Raw genomic sequence first — 19,588 nt, 5'->3', positions numbered from 1 at the left:
CGTCCAAGATTTGACAGCATCTGAGCCTAGCAGGATGGCTAAGATGGCGTCCCTTGCTCAAAATATTCTCTCTTAGGATTCAAACAAAAAGGAAACATTCAATTCAGCATGCTTTAATTCCCTTAATGGGACAAGGCTCTTATTGTTAACCAGCACATCTGTTTAAGAAAATAAAAACACTTAGACAACAGGCCGAAGAGCAGGAGGATCTTACGCTCCCCAGGAGAGATAAGAAGTGCAACGTTAGCAAGTGGCCCACTGTTGGCGGAGCCCGATGACCTGCTAATCAGCGGACAATATAAACAGATGTCACAGCGTTAGCCGCTTTTCACACATCCACACATTTAGTGCTCTTCTCTTCATTAATCCGTCCTTCAATCCCACAGTCTTATCCACACTGTGCATTAGTTCGGTTTTAAGCGGGATGTGAAACTCTTATCCGGTGTTTGTGTGAGAAAAGAGGATAAGGCTCAGGAATGACGGCTAACGCTAATGCTTGGACTAATTCTCACAAAGAAGGCTATTTATCCTGTGCGCTCTTTATGCTAAACACGCCTGTCGTTTATGCACTTATGCAGTGGGCACAGAGCGTCTGAGTCAAACGTAGTATTACCGGCTTGACTCATCGTAAGGAGGAGGCTGGGAAGGAAGCAAAACATTTGCGGGACATTTGCAGTGGTGTATCAAAACCATTCATACCTTTAGACTTCTCCTGCACTTATCATTTTAACAGAGAAACATTCTATTGCTCTTTGATAAGGAGAAGTTTTTTATTGTTTTTTATTTTATATTTGTTTTTTATATTATATTGATAAATAAATAAATTAAGAAACCATTTCAAAATTATTTTCAGTTTTTCTGAATTTACTATTTATAGGTATGTGTTTAGGTAAAATGACCATTTTTGTTTCATTCTGTTAAATACTAACAATATTTCTCCCAAATTTCAAATAAAAATGTTGTTTCTATTTGCAATGATTTGCATGAAAGGAAAACTGGAAAACAGGTCAAAATAACAGACCTCAAATACCGCAAAGACAATAAGTTCATATTCGCTTTTAAGCAATACAACAGGAATATCTGTATGTGTATTTAAGAATAGTTAAAAAAAAATGTATGTGATAACCTTGATTTATATCACAGTTTTCATGTGTCTTGTCACTCTTTAACATTAGTGTTGATTTTGTTGAAATTCAACAGATACTGGACAAGAATGGCCACAATACATCTATACATGCTGATTGAATTTAAATTTGGAATGGTCTCTTCATTTTTACCACAGCTATAAACACCAAATTGCTGATATATCTGTACAGTAAAAGATAAAAGACAAAAAACAAATCTAACAAGCACGAGAATTCAGTAAAAGGTCCTATAATTTGCTGTCCATCTAAACTCTCTAGGAGAAACAATTGAGACATTAACAACACCTCTATTGTGATTTTTCTTTCCTACAACTTGGCTTCCCCACTCCTGACACCCACTCCCACGGTGCCCCGCTGTGTGTTGCCGCGGCGACCAGGTGTGCAGAGGCGGCAGGTGGAGGCTCATTTAGGTGCATTAGGCCCTGACACGCGCCAGCGGGAAGAGTAATCACACTTTACCTGCCTCGTCTAACACCTCCCTCCACTAGTGCATACACAGCACAAAGATCCCGACTCGCTTTCCATCACGTACTTGTGCGCGCGCGGATCACACTTACACCGGCACACACCTGGGACGCATTTACGAGCTGATGGATCTCCAAAGGGGAAGAGAAAGGCAGGGGGGCTCTGTCGCATGCGTGTGTGTGCGTATGGGGGTCAAGGTTTTTCACACCTCAAAGCCCGTGGAAGTGAGTGAGTGGCGCCAGTGTGTTTTTAATGGCTGAGGGGTGATGGGGCTCTAGAGGGTTAGTTAAAGGGTCCTGGCCTCTCATAACCCCCTCTGGTGAGGAGCGAACGTCGTGCCTCTAATCCTCATTGTATACTATTTTTGTGGAAGAACATGAGTTGGTTGTCTTTGCAAAATATGCAAAAAATATATTTTGCTTGGTAAATGAAGCATCGCTTTCATTATTGTTTATACTTAAGGATTAAAATAATAAATTATTTAAAAAAGACTTTGAAACAAGTTTCACCCTGCCCGAGGCTACATCTGAGACACATCTCTCAAGCAAGAGTTTCTTCCTGGTGAAAGCCACACGAGGAGCCTCAGACTCCTTACAGCATTCATTCAATCATCAGCTTTCACTTCATCGCCACCCTGATCCTCCATGCGGAGAGAATGGACCCTTCCGAGACTAAGAGGCCCCTTTGACTTCTCCTGCTGGTTTTGAACCCCTCTGATTCAGTCTCTGCCTTTTCCACCTGACCTATGACCCCTACCACCCTTTCGCCTGCTCCCCCACCCCAGCCTACCCCTACGGGCTTCAGCCACCCGGAACACCCCTTTTTTCACTTTTGTTCTTTCTTGGCTTGATTCATTCGCTCTTATTCAATCTTTTCTCTTTATGGCAGCGGTTTCTATATTTTAGTTCGATTCATCTCTATGAATCATGTTAAGGAATGTTCAGGGTTCAACGAATGACCACAAAGTTGAAAGATTATACACTGTAACTTTACAAAGACAAGGCCAGTAAGCGGTTCTATCACATATGTATGCCTTGCTAAAACATTTTGGAAAAAACTATTTTTGCTTTTATAAATAGCTGAGGGACGAGGGACTAAATTATGTTATGCCACAAATGCTTTTGATAAAGTTTAAATTATAATAAACCCAAAACAATCCTCTAAATTAATCTCCCCCTTGTGCTGGATTTCTGACCCTGACCAACCCTATTACAACTCTCTTTCCCTCAGTCTCTCACTTTCAGATTTGCTGAGCTGGTCAGATCTTTATTAGTCGACATGAAGAGTTCGATTGGTCAGACTGTAGTTGACCTTTGTGTATTAAGACAAACGGACCAAAACAACAGCAACAAAGCACTCAAGATCTACTAATAAAGATCACAAAATAAGTAGTGATACAGTAAATGGTTTTACGTGAAAGGGCATTTCGGTAAATGCGACAGATTAAAACCCCACCGTCAAACCCAATTCAAAGCCAATTTAAAAACTAAACAAGCCATCGCATCGAATTCTCGTCCACGGTCGATGTCCAGCCAATGGTGGTCCACAAAATTAACCTTTTAAAAGGCTTTGACTAGCCTCATCTGTCTCTATCGCTCTTAATTTCTCTATTTCACTCTACGCTGTCCATTCACGTATTCTCTCATGCTCAGAGTCTCTCGTGATTATCGCCGAAGCGACGGGTGAGTCTGGTGGGTCGTGGAAAAAAAGGAGAAAGGGAGAATATGGAAAAGAACAAGGCGAGATGAGTTGACTGCTCTCCTCTGAGCTGCGCTTTGATCACGCCGTTGATAAGCGAGACTGGAGTTGTGTGCTTACTTTCGGCCCCTAATGAGGGAATTAGGGAGCGGGGAAGAACGTCCCCCCATACTAACTTCACCTCTGAAAAAAACGAAAAGGCAAGCGAGAGCGAATGAGAAAAAAGGGCAGCTAGTCAACTGTCAGGCTCAATCAATCTATTAACAGCTTTAGCTTTCGCCTCAGAGAAGGGAAAAAGTTATCCTTCTAGTACTGCAATTAATGTTCGTCCTTGACTGTCACGCATTAACATCTGTATTATTTGTATTATCTGTAAGGTCTATAGAGACCTGAGGGGAAAGTTCATGTGACTAACATTATTGAAACGTTGCTGACATGATATATGTTCTTTGGGGATTGTAAACATTAAACAAGACTTCAAGTTACATCTGAAGATCTTTTTTGAGCTTGTGTTTCAAATAAACATTTTCTTTAAAAATAAAACAATTCTGTTAAATTGTGTTAAAAGGTTGTTTTTTCCAGATGTGACAAAAGAACACAACTTTCTATTGTGGGGGTAAGAAGTAACTCACTGTAATGAGGGTCCAGATAACCGTTGCGTGGGTCCATGGTGAATAGAGTCCCCCGGTAGGGCAGGGTGTGGTCCGCCAGGTGGGGCAGAGAGCTGTGAAGTTCTTTCTTAACCAGCGAGGGGCGTTCTTCTGTAGAGGTGGACGGTTCCTCGCTCAGTTTCCCTGCCGATGTTCCCAAAACTGAGGTCTGACCGCTGATAGCGTTTCGTCTCTCACGATGATATGGGGAACCTGAACTGTCTTCCTCTAAACGAGAAGAAAGAGAACACATTTGTTTTAATTATGGAGGTTCAGAAGAGAGAAAGAACTGAAAAGGACTAGACTAGACTAGACTAGAATATTGAATAGAATAGAATAGAATAGAAAGCCATTGCATTGAAATTTTAGCTTTCAATAAAAATAAAACAGACATAGATTGTTCAAAACAACAAATTTACACGAGAGCACATGTAAACGTTATATACAGAAGAATATATTGTTGCCCACATGGGCACCAAGGACAATTTGTAAGTGCATAGCTAACTAGAACAATTCCAAAAAATATATTTGATGTAAACATAACATTATTGTATCAATTGTGTCAACATAAATGAGTTTCAACAATTTTGGAATAGAGCTGGTGTTTGTCATAGCAAAAGGGACAATTCACCCAAAATAAAAATTCTGTTCTCATTTATTCACCTTAGTATTATTCAAAACCTCTATATTAATTTCTTTTTTTGGGATACAGAAGAAATATAGTTTTGTGTTCATACAATAGAAGTCAATGGATGCCAATGTTGTTTGGTTACCAACATTCTTCAAAATATCTTCTTTTGTGTTCTGCAGACGAAAAACATTAAGAAAGGTTTGAAACCTTTTTTAAATGATAAAAAAACATTTTTTGGTGAACTGTCTCTTTAACACCAGACATGATTATTCCAAACATGCCTTATATCTAGCAATCCAATAGGAATTTTCACAAGGCATGTTCGCACAAACCTACAGACACGCACACACAGAGACATCCACGGGTAGAGCCACAGACAGAGGCGATAAATAAGTGGAACAAGCCCGGTCACGCTAAGAAGTCTTTGGGTAGTGCAGGAAGGCAGTGTTACTGCTAACGTTTGCTTTAGGGAGCTCTTTATGGGTTTTGTGTTTAAAGCCTCCAGGGCTCGGCCTCATCTAGACAAACGTGCAGGTTCACCGCTTCACACAACGGTGAGCGAGTGTCTCTGCGTCTCTGCTTGCCACAGTCTGTGAAATAAAACAGGCCAACATTCAACATCACAGTCAGGCAAGGATTTCCCACAAGCTTGCTCTCTCTCTCTCTCTCTTTCTCTCTTTTTCTTTTTTCAAAGACACAGAATTCCATAGAGAGGGCAGCTGAGTCTTTCCCCTGCATTCCAAACTGCCCATTAAATGGCCTCATGGGTAGTATCAACGCCCACAAGCTATCCGCCTGTTCTCTCTCTTTCTCTACCAGTCTTTTAACACTGTTTCTGCCTCTCTCCTACACACACAGATGTACTCTCTGTATTTCTCTGTCTGTAAGTAATCTGTTCTGGCGGGCAGAGTTGGACTTGTACCCCACAGGGACGGAGTCTCCAGCGGTCTAAAATGGGGCAGAGAGAAGCGAGTTTACAGGGCTTTTCAGGGTTTTACGGGTTTAGCGCTTGATCTCTGTTGAAGACACATGACCCATTATATGACCCCGATCGGGTCGTGACCTCTGAGCCTAGAATAAAAGTGGAGCAACGAAGCACTCCATAATTCAGCACTCTGGAAAAATCGTCAACTCGGCCTTTCACTTCTGTACATCATTGAATGCTTTTTAACCTTGAGGAGTTCATTACTGCAGCTGTGGAGGGCTCAATGAGGTCAGCAATGAAGTCATTTAAACCTCACCGATATTTTGTGGCTGCCACAAGCTTCTGCAGACAGCTTCTGCGCTCTGAAAACCCTTAACCAAAACATTTTTCTGCATTTTGTAGACCATACGAGACCATACGACTGGCAAAGTAGAAAGAGCACAGGCCTTGGGAAAGCCTGTAAGAGCCGCTCTGACGGAATGAATGGAACCAGCAGGCACTGGCGGAACGGAGCTTGTTTTTCTGGCGCACGAGAGCGGTTGTGACTCAGGTCATTAAGCTCCAACTGTAAGCCTCCTCCGGTTTGGCGGAGTTCAGCAGCTTGCCGTCGCCTGATGAGCGCTGCTCCGGCGCTTGGCTGTTTTAAAATCGCTCTCAAACTCTGGCGTGGAGTCACGGAGTCGGCGACAAGGTCCCGTAGCGTTGCAGCTAAGGTTACCGCTTAGCCCCTGCTAGGAAAAACCAATTAAAACCGCGTGGATTAAAAACCATGGAATACGCTTCACGAACGCATTCGCGGTTCCTCGGCCCATGAAAAATGACAGCATCAGTTACGTTATAAGTCTTTAATCCTATACTGCACAGCCAGTGATCGTATTGAGGGAATAATAGCATTTATACAGTTAAAGCGGGATTAATAGGGCTGCTCCCACAAAACCACAATATTAACATAAAGGGATTTCAGTATCATCTTGTTACCAGCCTCAGACACGGATGCTACGGAGCAGGTCTGTTTAAAGAGAGCGAACGTATTGCGCGCAAACAGGTCACATGACAATCGTCATTTTAAGCAAGCGTTTCTGACCTATTATGTTGAAATATTTGTTAATGCATCGTAAATGGTGTTTAAAATGGTATGAAGTAACTGCAAATTCACCTCAAATAGCAAATCGGTGTTCAATGGAATACATTTACATTCATGCATTTGGAAGATGCTTTTATCCAAACTGAGTTACAATGCTTTCAAAGTATTTCAGTATTTTTTTCAGGAATCAAAACATTAAAATGAAACTGAAGCTTATTGCATTTGAAGTACCAAATAACATCTTAACAAATTTAAGATTCAATGTAATACAGGTGAATGGGGGGGGGTAAAATAACAGTAAGGTGAGTCTGAATTTATTCAGGGATAGATGAACACTCCTACAGTTCTCTGGTACAAACCTCCTCAGACTCCCCAGCTTATTGTCTTTAATCATCTAAAGGGTCTTTCATCAAAGTCCTATTAGTGTAAGCACTAAGCACTATGATGACCACTACAGCTGAGTAATGCCGCCCAGTTCCACCAGTCTGAGCCCGACACTTGGGGCTATGAGCCTAACTATGCATTATTATGACATTAACGCAGTTAGGCCGCAATTACAAGCTCATAATAAGTCAGAAGCTCATTTTTGCTCTCATTCGCTCTTTACTCGGCGTCAAGGCTCACTTCAAATCTTCACAAGACTAGAATTATTTCAGCCTGTACAGTCACTATAGTTCACAATTGCCACCAATCGCTTTCCCTACAGCGAGAAAGAGAGAGAGGTTAATATAACAGTAATTGACATGTATTGTACTTCACAGGGTTCATCATTTAGCCCAACATCGCTTTTAATGGTTGTGCAAACACTCAGCGACAGAAGGTCAACAGCCTCTCGATCCGTCCAGCAAACAGAGCTGAGATGAACATATCTGAAAATGTCTCTCTCTCGCCTTCCAGCTCTCTTCCTCTTCTCTACCGCTTTATCTCCTCATTATTGTACTCTCGTTTAGCAATTTTATTTCTAGCGCTGAAGTTTTATTGCTCTGAGATGAAACCCCTTTAAAGCGCTGCAGATTTCCTAATGTATTAGATGTTACGTTTTTTTATTTCTTAATGAACATTAATAAACCTAAAATAGACATTTGTTGACATACAGCAAATGATGGACTTAAAGAGTAAAAACTCTTTATAGCATAGCACTGTTGAGAACACCAGTCTGCAAAGATATTGGGTTTGCTGGTCTTAGCTGGTCTCGCAGTCAGACCAGTTGATAAGTGTCCAAAATCCATCTAAAATCAGCAAAGCAGGGCAGCCTGGACCACAAAGACCAGAAAACCCAGTATCTTTATAAATCTCTAAATGGTTTGAGATATTATTGAGATCTGATTTGAATGTCAAAAGGAGACACAAACTTGGGTCTTCGTCACAAGAAGTGCACTTTAAAGGTCAAACCAAAAATGAAAATAATTGTATTATTTATTTACCGTTGTGTCATTCACAATCTGTTAAATTGCATTTGTTCTTTCATCTGCAGAACACAAAAGAAGATATTTTGATGAATGCTGTTAACCAAACAACATTGGCACCCATTGACTTCCATTGTATTGACACAAAACCTTTCTCAAAATATCTTCTTTTGTATTCCACATAAGAAAGAGAAACTTACAGGTTTTGAACGACATAAGGGCGATTAAATGATGACAGAATTTAGATTTTTGGGTGAACGTACAAAAGTTTCATATGCCCTCAATCTTCTTGCTGTCTAGGAGAAATGATTAAGAAATTAAAGAGATCACATTCATGATGCTTCCCCTACAGGACAAGAAATCAGACCTTCTATCTCTAACAATTTTCATTTAGATATTTACCTTTTATTTATTCATTTAGTAAAATGATTTCCGAGCGGAGTTCAAAAGTTTCCCTAGACTTTCAGATGAAGGTGAGTGTGCTACTGCACTCTGGGCTCAGCGGGGCTCTGATGTTGAGATTACACATGTCAGGAGGCAGATGAGAAGGATTTCCACGGACCCTGACCATCAACCCTTCTCTTTTATTTTCTCTCGTTTTTTTCCACAGCATTCTTTTATTCCTTTTGCGTCTTTGGCTCCACCATTGCTCCGCAGATTCACTGGTCTATTCACCCCGACACAAAAACAGCGAGCTCGTTCTCTGCGGACCAGGGGGAAGCACACTCCACCAAAAAAACAGCAAAAAAGAAAGTAAGAATGATTGCACGCCCTCTCTCTCTCTCTCTCTCTCTCTCACTCTCTCTCTCTGTAGTGATTGAATTTCTTAACATCTTTTCAAAAATCGCTTAAATGCCTGGAGGCAAGAGGAAGAAACAAGCTAATGGTGGATGGGGAGCACTGAACAAATTTCAGAGCCCTTTCCTGCTCGCGTTTGAGGTTTGAAAGCGAGCACCCTGCCTTTCAAGTTTCAAAGTCCTCCTTTCTCCTGTGGTGTCACTGAAGGATTTGAAAAGAAGGTAATTGTGCTCACTGCCGCCCTGATCAGAGGCGCACGGCCCAGACTCTAGTATTTCACCCGCTCTCAGTTCTACAGGAATAGACTCGGCAGCTTGGCTTCATTTCTCCCCTTTTCTGACCAGCTCTCTCTCTCTCCTGTTCTTTCTGTGTCTCTTGGTCTTTCACTCGCTTTCTCCAAGTCTTGATACGGGCTTCTCTCTTTCGGCCCAAATGTACATTTTTTCCTCTGACAATCTCTCGGCCCTTTTCTGCCCTCTCTCTCTCTCTGCCATCTCTACCCCCCTTTTTCATATTTTTGGGCTTGAATTGTAAACACTGCTTTCGAAGTCTGCAAAAACATTCCCTTACACTTTCTTTGGAAAGGAACAGAACTTTACGAGTCACTGACAGGTCATGAAACCCAGCGATTTCAATAAAAGTACACAGCCCAGATATAAAAAGGGCTCAATACATGGCCATGGGGGTCAACCACATATTACCAGACACCTAAAAGCCCGCTATATACGATCAGATCAGCATTTATCTGTGACTAAAACGTAAAAGTGATCTCAATTAGGATGACATCAATAAACTTTTAAAATTGTTCAAATTTAACGCTTTGTCAGTGTATATGTGTAGAATTTGGCAGATGTAAATGATGTATCTACGTGTAGCTAGAGAAACGTTAATAAGCATCTTCAGCAGCATAATGTCGCTGTTTTCACGGATTTTCGCTTTCTTACTTTACACCAAGACGATAACAGCTTTGTTTTAAAATACATGCACTTTGAACCCGTTTCAAAATTTGCATATTCAGCCATTAAAACATCATGTTTTAGTTCAAATCTAAATGACCCCTTACAATACTATGCTGTTCCAAAAAAAGCTAAACTGCTATCTCTCTTCTGTAAATGCAAAACGTTGTTCTTGTGACCAGTGATGGGCGTTTCTAACAACAGGACAGTTGCCTCAACAGTTAAGGCTGAGTCTGGAGGTGAACTCTAAAACGGAGACCTCTTACACTTTCCCTCCAGCTCTCTGCCCTCTCTTCGACATCTGCCAATCACATCTCACCCCGCTCAAAGTCGTACGGGCTCTCCCGCTGCTGAGAGGCTGGTTCACACCAGTCAACATGCAGCAGGGTAGCGCAGAGGCCATTTGCGTCAGAGTTGCAGGGTGTTGCGCATTGTTTGCGGTGAGGTTGAGGGCTTTGTGAAGAAAAAAGCAAAAGGTTAGAACTGAACCTCCACCTGCAGATGCTTTGAAGGGTTTGTTGCTAATAGTAGAGGCTGGCATATCTGGGGAACTTTTTTGTGGTGGAGCTGATGTGTGTGGAGCAGCAACGAAGAGAGAGGAAGCTCGTGGAGAACAACAAAACATTTCTTCAAAAACGCACCTCCTCCTGTGAAGTAATCTCTCCCTCAATTTCCCCGTTTATTTTCTTTCTCTTGCAAATCAACTTGTAGGAGAGGCTGTAGTCTCGACAATCAACAATGCAAAGAGGATGCAGATATTCCTGAGCTTGGCACGCAAATAATAACTCCACCTCTCCAAATGGCTTGCCTGATTCGTGGGCGCGGCGGCACCTGTGCTAAAGACCCATGGAGAGTGTGAAAGGGCGAACAAGAGAGAGAGAGAAAAAGACAGAGTTTCTCCATCTAGGTAGCAAGATGAGAGCAACGGGATTACTAGAAGTGTGTGGGATATTCTTTTGGCTCCCTATGCAGTAAGAAGGAAAGAGGTTCTCAAAGACTTATCCTTTAACCCCCACCAGGAGAGGTTTAATACCGAGCCAACACAGCTCTAAAGATGGGTTCAACTTCCCATTGTGGATGTCAATAATCGATGATACACTGGAGCAGTAACGGGTTATAGAATACACAGGTGAAAACAAAGCAAAAGATCAGATTTGTTTTTGTTTCTTAAAACACATACATACTGTACTTATAAAAAGCACATTCTTATGTATTTTCTGTATTAATCTATATTCTTATTTTTCTAAACATTAAAATCCATTTGGCAATTTTTTTTAATGGCTGTACAGTACAGTTATACACTATGTCAGTATATTCTTTATTGATATACTGTATAAAAGACTTCATTATAGAATATATTAAATAAATAAATAATAATGGTTAGTTGGGACACATTTTTTTTGTAAGACTAATGGCTGTCATTTGACCCAAAAGTAAGTACCTCAGAGACAAAAAATGCACATACAAACAAACATTTTACAAAAAAAAGGTAGTCATGTGATCTCTAAGCACAGCTTAAATAAAAAATACAGAATGTTTGTATCCACATAATACAGGTTTCAAGAGTTTGAAAATACATTAAAATAAAAATGATCACCGCATCATGGCTCTCAAAGTAAGATTAGATACAAACAAACATTTTTAACATGTTTTAACATTTAGTGATGCTCAAACCTTCCCTTAATATTCTCGACTGTGCAACGACGCTTTCATTTCTACAAACAACCTCAGTAACTTCTCTACTTCAAAAGTCTCTTTGCAAATTTGCAAAAAAAAGCTTCCACACAACTCAATTTGCTTGCCATGCACATGTCCCAGCTGAAGGAACGGCTCCCGTGCAACACATCATGCCGACAGGCGTCTACGGAGACCCGGTGAATGCTGGACGTCTCTGATTCCCTTCCCAGCAGCGGAGGGATGCTGGGATGCAAGAATCAAAGACAAACCAAGACCTTCTCCCCATGTTCACCTCAAATCAGTGTCACAGTAAAGCTTGAAAGCTCTCCAGGAACTTCATCTCTCCTCCCCCACGGCCTTCTGGGTGTAGCCGTAGCATTCTGAGAGGCCGGTCTGTAACACTCAGACGCATTCCATCAAAAGCCCATGATTGTGCTGGAGAAAGTGTGCGCCGGCTGTGGAGCCGGGAGTGCTATCAGAGGGGGGACAATGGTACATTTGGGCTATTCAGAGTTTAGCTTTTCTCTGCAGTTGCTGATGTAGCGCCCATACTCGCATCAAACTCCGCCAAAGCATTTGACTGGCCATTCCAAGGCCTTGATCAGAGGACATAATGGAGCGTGATTGGTGCTGCTATTTATGGGCTACATCCAGGTAAGGTACTCAAAGTAGTTTTTTTAGTGCATTAAAATTGTTATGCCCATGCATAAGGTCATAATACTTTCAAATTGCGTTTGCTCTACAGGGTTAAAGGAGCTTCAGAAACACCACATGTGTACTGTATCTTGTAACATTCAAAATATGTATGTCATCTTGTTTTCACTACCATACAAGAAATGAAAGTAGAAACAGAACAATATAAATATCTGCATATTAAAAAAACTACACACACACACACACTGGTAAAAATCTCTATAATTCGTATTACATTTCATTAATTCATTAATACGTTTCAGTATTTTTTGCTTCCGTGTCAGTGACGGTAAAGCCACTATTACTATCCCTGCCTAAACAATCCTCTGTTGTCTGATATTGATCACAAAATCAACAAAAGCATACCTAAACACTTTTAACAAATGTAAATTCAATAAATTACTACTAATAGGCTGTCCCTGTTAAATTTGACAAATGTACTTACAACGTATTTACTCCCTGTTAATCATAAACATTTACTCAGCATCTTTTACTCAAAAGTAGGGTTAAGTATAGAGAACCGGTTCCAAATCTCGCGAATGGCAGTAAGCGTTTTACAGTTGTATCTGTCTGCCAGGAGGACCTCACCTGCGACAAGGACCTTACAGTATCTCATTACGCACACGCGCAGTTCATTACAATCAGCACTTTGACTGACCGCAGCAAACGTTCAAAAGCTTTAACTTTGTGAAAAAAGATGATAACATTGCCACATGCAATACATTTGTACCTCAAACATTTGCTTCAATTGAATTTAAACACTTCTTATGTTGTATTTTTGTGTTATACTTAAATAGTTTGGGTTTGTAATTGCTTCCGATTATTCCTTAATGGAAGTGTTGTTATTATTTAAAAGTTAGCCTACTGGTTATATTATAGCCAAAATGTGGCAAGAATAAAAGGAAAAACCTTTTTTTTTAGGTATTTGCAATTTTTTCTCTCCCCAAAAAATATCGGAATAGAGAACCGATAAGAACCGGATTCGATAAGCAGAATCGCAATCACAATCACTAAAATTAAAACGATACCCAACCCTATTCAAAAGTCACTGACTGCAGCTGTAATGTGTCAGAGGAGAACTGGCCCTCCCGGCTGAGACTGGTTTCTCTCAAAGTATTTTCTACATTTATTCATCATTGGAGTTTTGGTTCCTTGCCACCAATGCCCTGTTGGCTTACACTAAACTTTCCTTCCTTCTTTTTTTATGTAAAGCTGCTTGCCTTTGAAACAATGCAACATTGTAAAAAGCACTTGATAAATAAACTTCAGTTTAGGGGGGGCTTCATCACTGTTTGTTCCTACTAATTGAACATTTTTGTGCAATTCATACGGATTAGCCACCTCATAAAATGTATATATTTCTGTGAGACAAAATATGGAAAGGCAGTTTTTTTTCACAAAAGAAACTGTAGCGTATGGGTTGTCAAAATCAGACTTTGAACTTTATGACTCATTTTTGTTTGTCAAATTAAATATGTCATTTTCCTTGACTACGATCCATTGAAACAAAATATCCTAGATGTAATTTGTTTGGGGTTTTTTGCTTTTTATGAGAAATCATATGCTGAAGAAATGTTTTCTCTGGTTTATAGAGGAACTGGCACTGAGATGTTGGCCTGCCCTGGGTGGACTAAGACAAATGACCCGTTAAGCCTGCGTATGCCAGTTTCCACTGTGTCTGACCGTTAACATATCCCTCCACTCACTCAACACACAGACCAGGTCCAAGCCTGAGGCTCCCAGATGACCAACCCACCACAAATCAGGAAGCCAAATTCACACTCAGTTCAGACCATTTTCATAAAAACTTGAACTGGTAAAACAGATTCCTGTTGCACATTTGTATAAAACTGAGAATTTTAAACACGTCATTCCTTAACAAAATCATTATTGGTGTGTTATATATTTTTATTTACATAACATGGCAACCAAAAAACACCATTAAATCTTATTGGAATAAGGAATTTTGTAATGGTTTTGTAATGGTAGGCAGCTGGTAGTTCAGAGTGGTATTTGTGGCTGTGTTAAAAATAGCTGTGTTTAACTTAAAATATCAATCATTGGCTTGTGGTAAATCCTTTGTAACTCTTTTTGCTCTGCACCGCTGCATTGTGGGAAAATGCATTCAAGCTACTGAGACTGGGATAGCAGAGGCCTTATTAAGACAGTTAACAGGAGCGGGATAATTAGACAGTTCAAAGGCACCTGCTTGCCGTCCCACAGGGGCTGGAATTCTCTTGCCCCTTCCCCTCTCCTCACATTTAAAAGCATGTTAACTCCTATCAGAGGCTAGCAGGCTAATTTAACTTCTGACATTTGATATCTGAGGAATGAGAAGGATCAGCCATTTAGCCGGAACGGGATTACCCCTGCATCCACCCCCGCTCTTCGCTCGCTCCGTCCCCCATCCGACGAGAAAGCCGTTCTCAGTCAGGCCAAATTCATTAATTTGTTCGCCACTAAGCACTTTATCAATGACGGCGAAATGGCGCTCCACAAAGTGGAGAGGTGTCCCCTTATGCTAGTTATTGAGAAGCGTAGATTTCAGACCTAACGGCTCAACTGGTGAACAAGACAGAACGAGTTAGTTAGTTTTGTCCTGTAGTTCATCTTAATCTTGTTCTACTATAGTGATAACAAATCTGTTAAGCAAAGCATAGGTTAACTTCATACTTGAAAGTATAATTGTGTTTAATTTGTCTACATTGAGGTTAGTTATTTGGTATAAAAGATTTCTTTTGAGGAAACGTAGAAAAATATATTAAAATGGTAATGTTTTATGAATGACAGTTGTTCTAATTTTGCTAAAATGTTATTTTACTTGAAATGTGAGTGTGACTAAAGAAAAAAATGGTTTTCAACAAAAACACACAAACAGTGTTGTGCTCACAAAAAAATATAACGGTCGGAAAATGAAGTGTTGCGTGTAGTTCAGACGAATGTCTGAGCTTTGGTGTGAAAACAGACGGCTTTAGGTGAAACCGTGTAACACACTGTAGCCCTTTGATGGTGCAGCTGTTGATGCTTACAGTTTCTCAGCTGCCCCGTTCAGACATACAGCCCCTTTCTCAAGCCACCGTGACAATCAGAATTCCAACATACAAGCCAAACCTCGTAAAAAATAACACGACAATCAGGATTCCAAACCACAAGTCTGAAACCATTACAAAAGCATGACAACCCCAAAAAAGCCACGTGACACTAAAATTGGTGTTGATCTGTTCAACCGGCTCCATATGTGACTAATAAAGTCATCTTGCACGTGTAAAATTGCATTGAGTTCTTCATGAATGAGCTCTGTGAAGAGGAATGGGTTTGTAACACTAGATATTGGTATTTTTATTAATTTTGTGAGTTCATTCCAGTCAAAGACGATAACACCTGCTAAAGATTATCCTGATATAGTCAGGCGTTTTTAACTGGAGTAATCATGCATGTCATAATCCGGTAGAAATGTGCTTTGGGTTGTTAACACACTCCTGCTTAAGAGTCTGAGGTGAAAGAAAACATTTGTTTTGCTCCAGCTGTTTGTACAGAATCCTCTCATTTAGTCCTATTTTAATACAACATACTCTCGTTAACCCTTTCACGCATAGAGGTCACTACAGTGGACATCTACAGATAAGGTTAGGAATCGAAAATCAATTCCAATTCTGGAATCGTAATAGAAAGGTTAGGAATTGGATACTTGATATAAAATTTCAAATCCTCTTATCAATTTCTCTGTGCACACTTTCAGAAATGTGCATGTGTGTGCATACACAAAACGGTGCTCATAAATATCTATATTGTTTGCAAACCAGTCAATAAGCACTGGCAAAATGACCATACAGGTTGAAATCCACATGTTTTACTTTGTTTTTTACAACTTTGGAATCGAAACAGACATCTTAAGGCTAAAATACACTACAAGACTTTTGTTCAGATTTTCAGTCTGGACTTGTTGCAGAAAGTCTGTGCCAGTCTGCAGATTTGATCAGTTAGTGTGTTTCTATCTAAAACTTTCAAAAAGTCTTCAAGTGTATGATGTCTTGTTTTTAAAAAATCTGTTCAGATTTTAAAGGTCTTGTAGTGTATTCCAGCCATTAATGTCTTTAAATTAGATATTTTAACCTCTTTTTCTGTTTGGTTTTTGAAATAAATCTGCTAGGTATGTACCAACAGTATACTTTTAATAACACCCAAGCACCATTTTTTACTTATCAACCATTTCTCAAAATATCTTATTTTGTGTTCCACAGATAAAAGAGTCATATATAAAAAAGTCACTGCCAAACTTTGAAGAGATTAAAAAAAACGAGATATTCTATGTTTTTCTATGGGCAGGTTATGTAGCAACATGCTCAGGCCAATTGAAAAACGGGTCGGTTCTCCGAGAGGTTTAAAGGTCCCCGCGACAGCACCTTCTGGGAAAAGGGTAAATGTGGGTTTAATGAGACACCCCCATCATGCTCAGGTATTCAACCCAAACCATTAGCTCCAGTCCTGCTCCATCCAGCCGAACGTATGGCCAAAGAGTCCCGAGATACAACCCTCAGTCATCAATCCCAGAATCACTCCGTATCTCCAAAGACACAGCATTAAATTCTCCAAAACCTTTTCCCTGTTAGCATCTCTTTCTGTGCTTTTATCTCTAACTCTTGCTTTAGTTTTTTCTTTCTTTCGTACATCAGTAAAAGCATGTCCTTCTGTGTCATTTAACTGATCTGTGATGAAACTCCAATGCTTGTCTTGTGCGTCTCTTTCTCACCCATTGTTGAGTTAACCAATGACACTTCAAGATTTTTGCCAGGTAAAGAAATAAAAGCACATGCAGGAAATGATGTCGCTGTTGTCACATCAAAATCGCAGTTGTACACCGGAAAGAGAAACGTGGCTTAAAGCAATATTTTTATAATGCTCTCTCTCTCCTTCTCGTTTTCTCTCTGGACCCATGCTGAGCAGACGCAGGGCCAGATTTACACAAAGGTACCATTGATGAAGAGCCGGGTGTAAAACAAGCCAGTCTGCCCCTTTAAAACGCACTGAAATGAAGTCATGAGGTTGCCAAATTATTCACAGGAAAGACAGGACAGGCTGTGTGTATGTGTGGGTCTAATTCAGTTTTAAAACGTACTGTAATTTGGAAAACTGTCACATTTAATCATAATCCCTGTTTGTACAGTAGGCAATCTACTTCGAAAGTATGCATATGACTCGTTTAATATGGCAGGTTTCATTACAGTTAAATAAAACTATTTTTTCAACATAACCGTGAAATTTTACTAAAAGATTTGAAAATTGTCCAATAAAACATTATAATAAAGCTGGATAGAGTGTTAACTGTTTTTTGATTCAATAAAGCATTTTTTTGCAACAGCCAAGCCAATAAATATACAAAAATATATATATGAATACGTCAGGTAGCACAAATGAAGTTTGAGGTATGAACACATTTTTCCTCACATATAAAAAATATACAACATCCCTCAAACATTTTTTTCCTTTGGATCAAATTGAATTGAAGTTTATACACTCCCTCCCTGCATAAATACAGTTAAACTTGTTTTCCAACACGAGAGAATAAACAATTCAATACAGGTAACCCTGAGCTTGAGTTTCTCTCCATTTACGAGCTTGAAACCGCGCCATCGATTGGTTACCCAAGCGGGGTTTGCCCTGGTTCAAACTGTACGTCCTTATAGTGTAATCACAGATCGTCTATAAGGATGTTTCTTTCAAACGTCTGCCCTCTCTACACAGGCCGCGTGCTCCGTTCTTTGCTAAATCGATCTCTTTTTAGATGCTCGGTTTGCTAACTGAGCGTTGGCTTACCAGGGCCGGCAATTACGCGGGCCAAACTCTTATCCGATAAAGACAACAAATGGATGGTTTGACACTCCCTCCCTTGGCTGGATGAGAGAGGAGAGGTTCTGACTGACAAGAATACAGCTCACCTTATCAACACGCTTCTCTAACTGTCAATAATGACTGCCGCTCGCACACGCATTACCTGAGCTATTTACTGAAGAGATGAAATGGGGAGGGAGGGCGAAGGGGTGGGAATTGTGGTCCGTTTCTAATCAATCATTGAAAATCACTGTCATACTTAACGGTTCTTTGATCTGGGATTGAAGCGAGGGGCGCTAGAGCTAGCTGAGAGGTGACGGACAGATAGACAACAGTACAAGCAGCCAGTTTGTACATTAAGGCATGACTGACAGGGAAAGAAAAGTATCAATATATTCTAAATATCAAAGGAAAAATAAGTATTTTTTTATTGTATTATACTTTTAATAAAAATAAATTGTTCGTTTTTAACTTCTTGTAGGTGTGCTAAGAAACTACAACTGCCAAGGGATTGGCCAAAACAGTTGGACATACATTTGTGGGCGGAGTTCTGAAAAGAGGGTGTGTCTTTGAAGTGGTTTCTTTCCTTGTTTTATTTGAACACAGGTTTTATCACAGGTGTCTATTTTACAAGGTGGTGAATTCTTATGAATTGGTATGATCTTCCAATACGTTTTACTATGATTTGATTTAGCGCCAGTGACGTTAGGTGTGGTCAGGGGAGGGGCTTCAGAATGGTTTTTTTCTAATAATTGTAATTTTTTTACGATTTACATCGGACAAATTCATACAGATTAGCCACCACGTAAAATAGTTATGTTTCTCGTGTGATCAGGTTGTTTAATCTCATTGCTATTTAGAAGACAATGAGATATAAAAGAGATCTAATTTGTGTTTTCTCTTTCCTTTTTGGCTTGATCGAAGTGCAGGTCTGTTATTGGGCATTTCCAAACGTCCAATAAAAAATATATATTTTTCAATTACAAAGCGTTTCCAAACCAGATAGGTGTTTTACAATCGTCCAATGGGAGAACCGGGAATCACCAACTTGATTTTTGCAAATCAGTAAAAAAAGATTGGAAAACGCTTTTCCCAAAAATGTTCGCCCTATAATTGAGAGACACCCTCATCCAGGAGAAGAAGCTTTAGTAAAGAACTAAAAGAAGCAAGATGTGCCAGAGAAGAAACTTAACTTTTAGAGTTTCTTGACATTAAACAGATAGTGGTCTGTTCCTGGAGAGAGTCCTACAATGAAAAACAATACCAATGCATTTAAGTAACGTCTTCCCAGGGTCCAGCTCTCTCTATCCCAGACACAAATCCCCAACCCCTGCAGCTCATCACTGAGTTTATGAAAAACATCTGACCGCGAGGCTTCTCCTCAGCTCTGCTCTCTGACAGCAATCACGAGCTTTAGAGGGGCTCAATTTGAATCTACCGAGGTCCTACCAAATCCAATATCATTTGAACTGAGATTGCGTGTGTAACTGTGTATGTGTTTGCGTGTGTAGGGCAGGGGGCGCTGAGGGCCTCTCCACCTCTGTACAAGCAGGGCCCGAGCTAATCCCTGTCCCGAGGCCCCAGAAAGACGTCACCCTCTGCCAGCCGCCTGGCCGTCTCCCTGCTGCTTC

At 40.3% G+C, this 19,588-nt stretch overlaps 1 protein-coding gene across 1 annotated transcript in view; it reads right to left on the bottom strand.

The window, feature by feature from the left end:
- gli3 (GLI family zinc finger 3) overlaps window positions 1-19,588 on the bottom strand; it is a 119,217-nt gene that overhangs the window by 75,795 nt on the left and 23,834 nt on the right. Inside the window, exon 3 of the mRNA XM_057322795.1 lies at window positions 3,941-4,186. Within this exon, the coding sequence (XP_057178778.1) occupies window positions 3,941-4,186 (246 nt within the window). The remainder of the gene's footprint in view (window positions 1-3,940; window positions 4,187-19,588) is intronic.

The sequence above is a fragment of the Triplophysa rosa genome, linkage group LG23, assembly GCF_024868665.1.
Source record: "Triplophysa rosa linkage group LG23, Trosa_1v2, whole genome shotgun sequence".
Lineage (NCBI taxonomy): Eukaryota > Metazoa > Chordata > Actinopteri > Cypriniformes > Nemacheilidae > Triplophysa > Triplophysa rosa.
The sequence above is the reverse complement of the archived record's forward strand: the minus strand, read 5'-3'. Positions and strand labels throughout refer to the sequence as shown.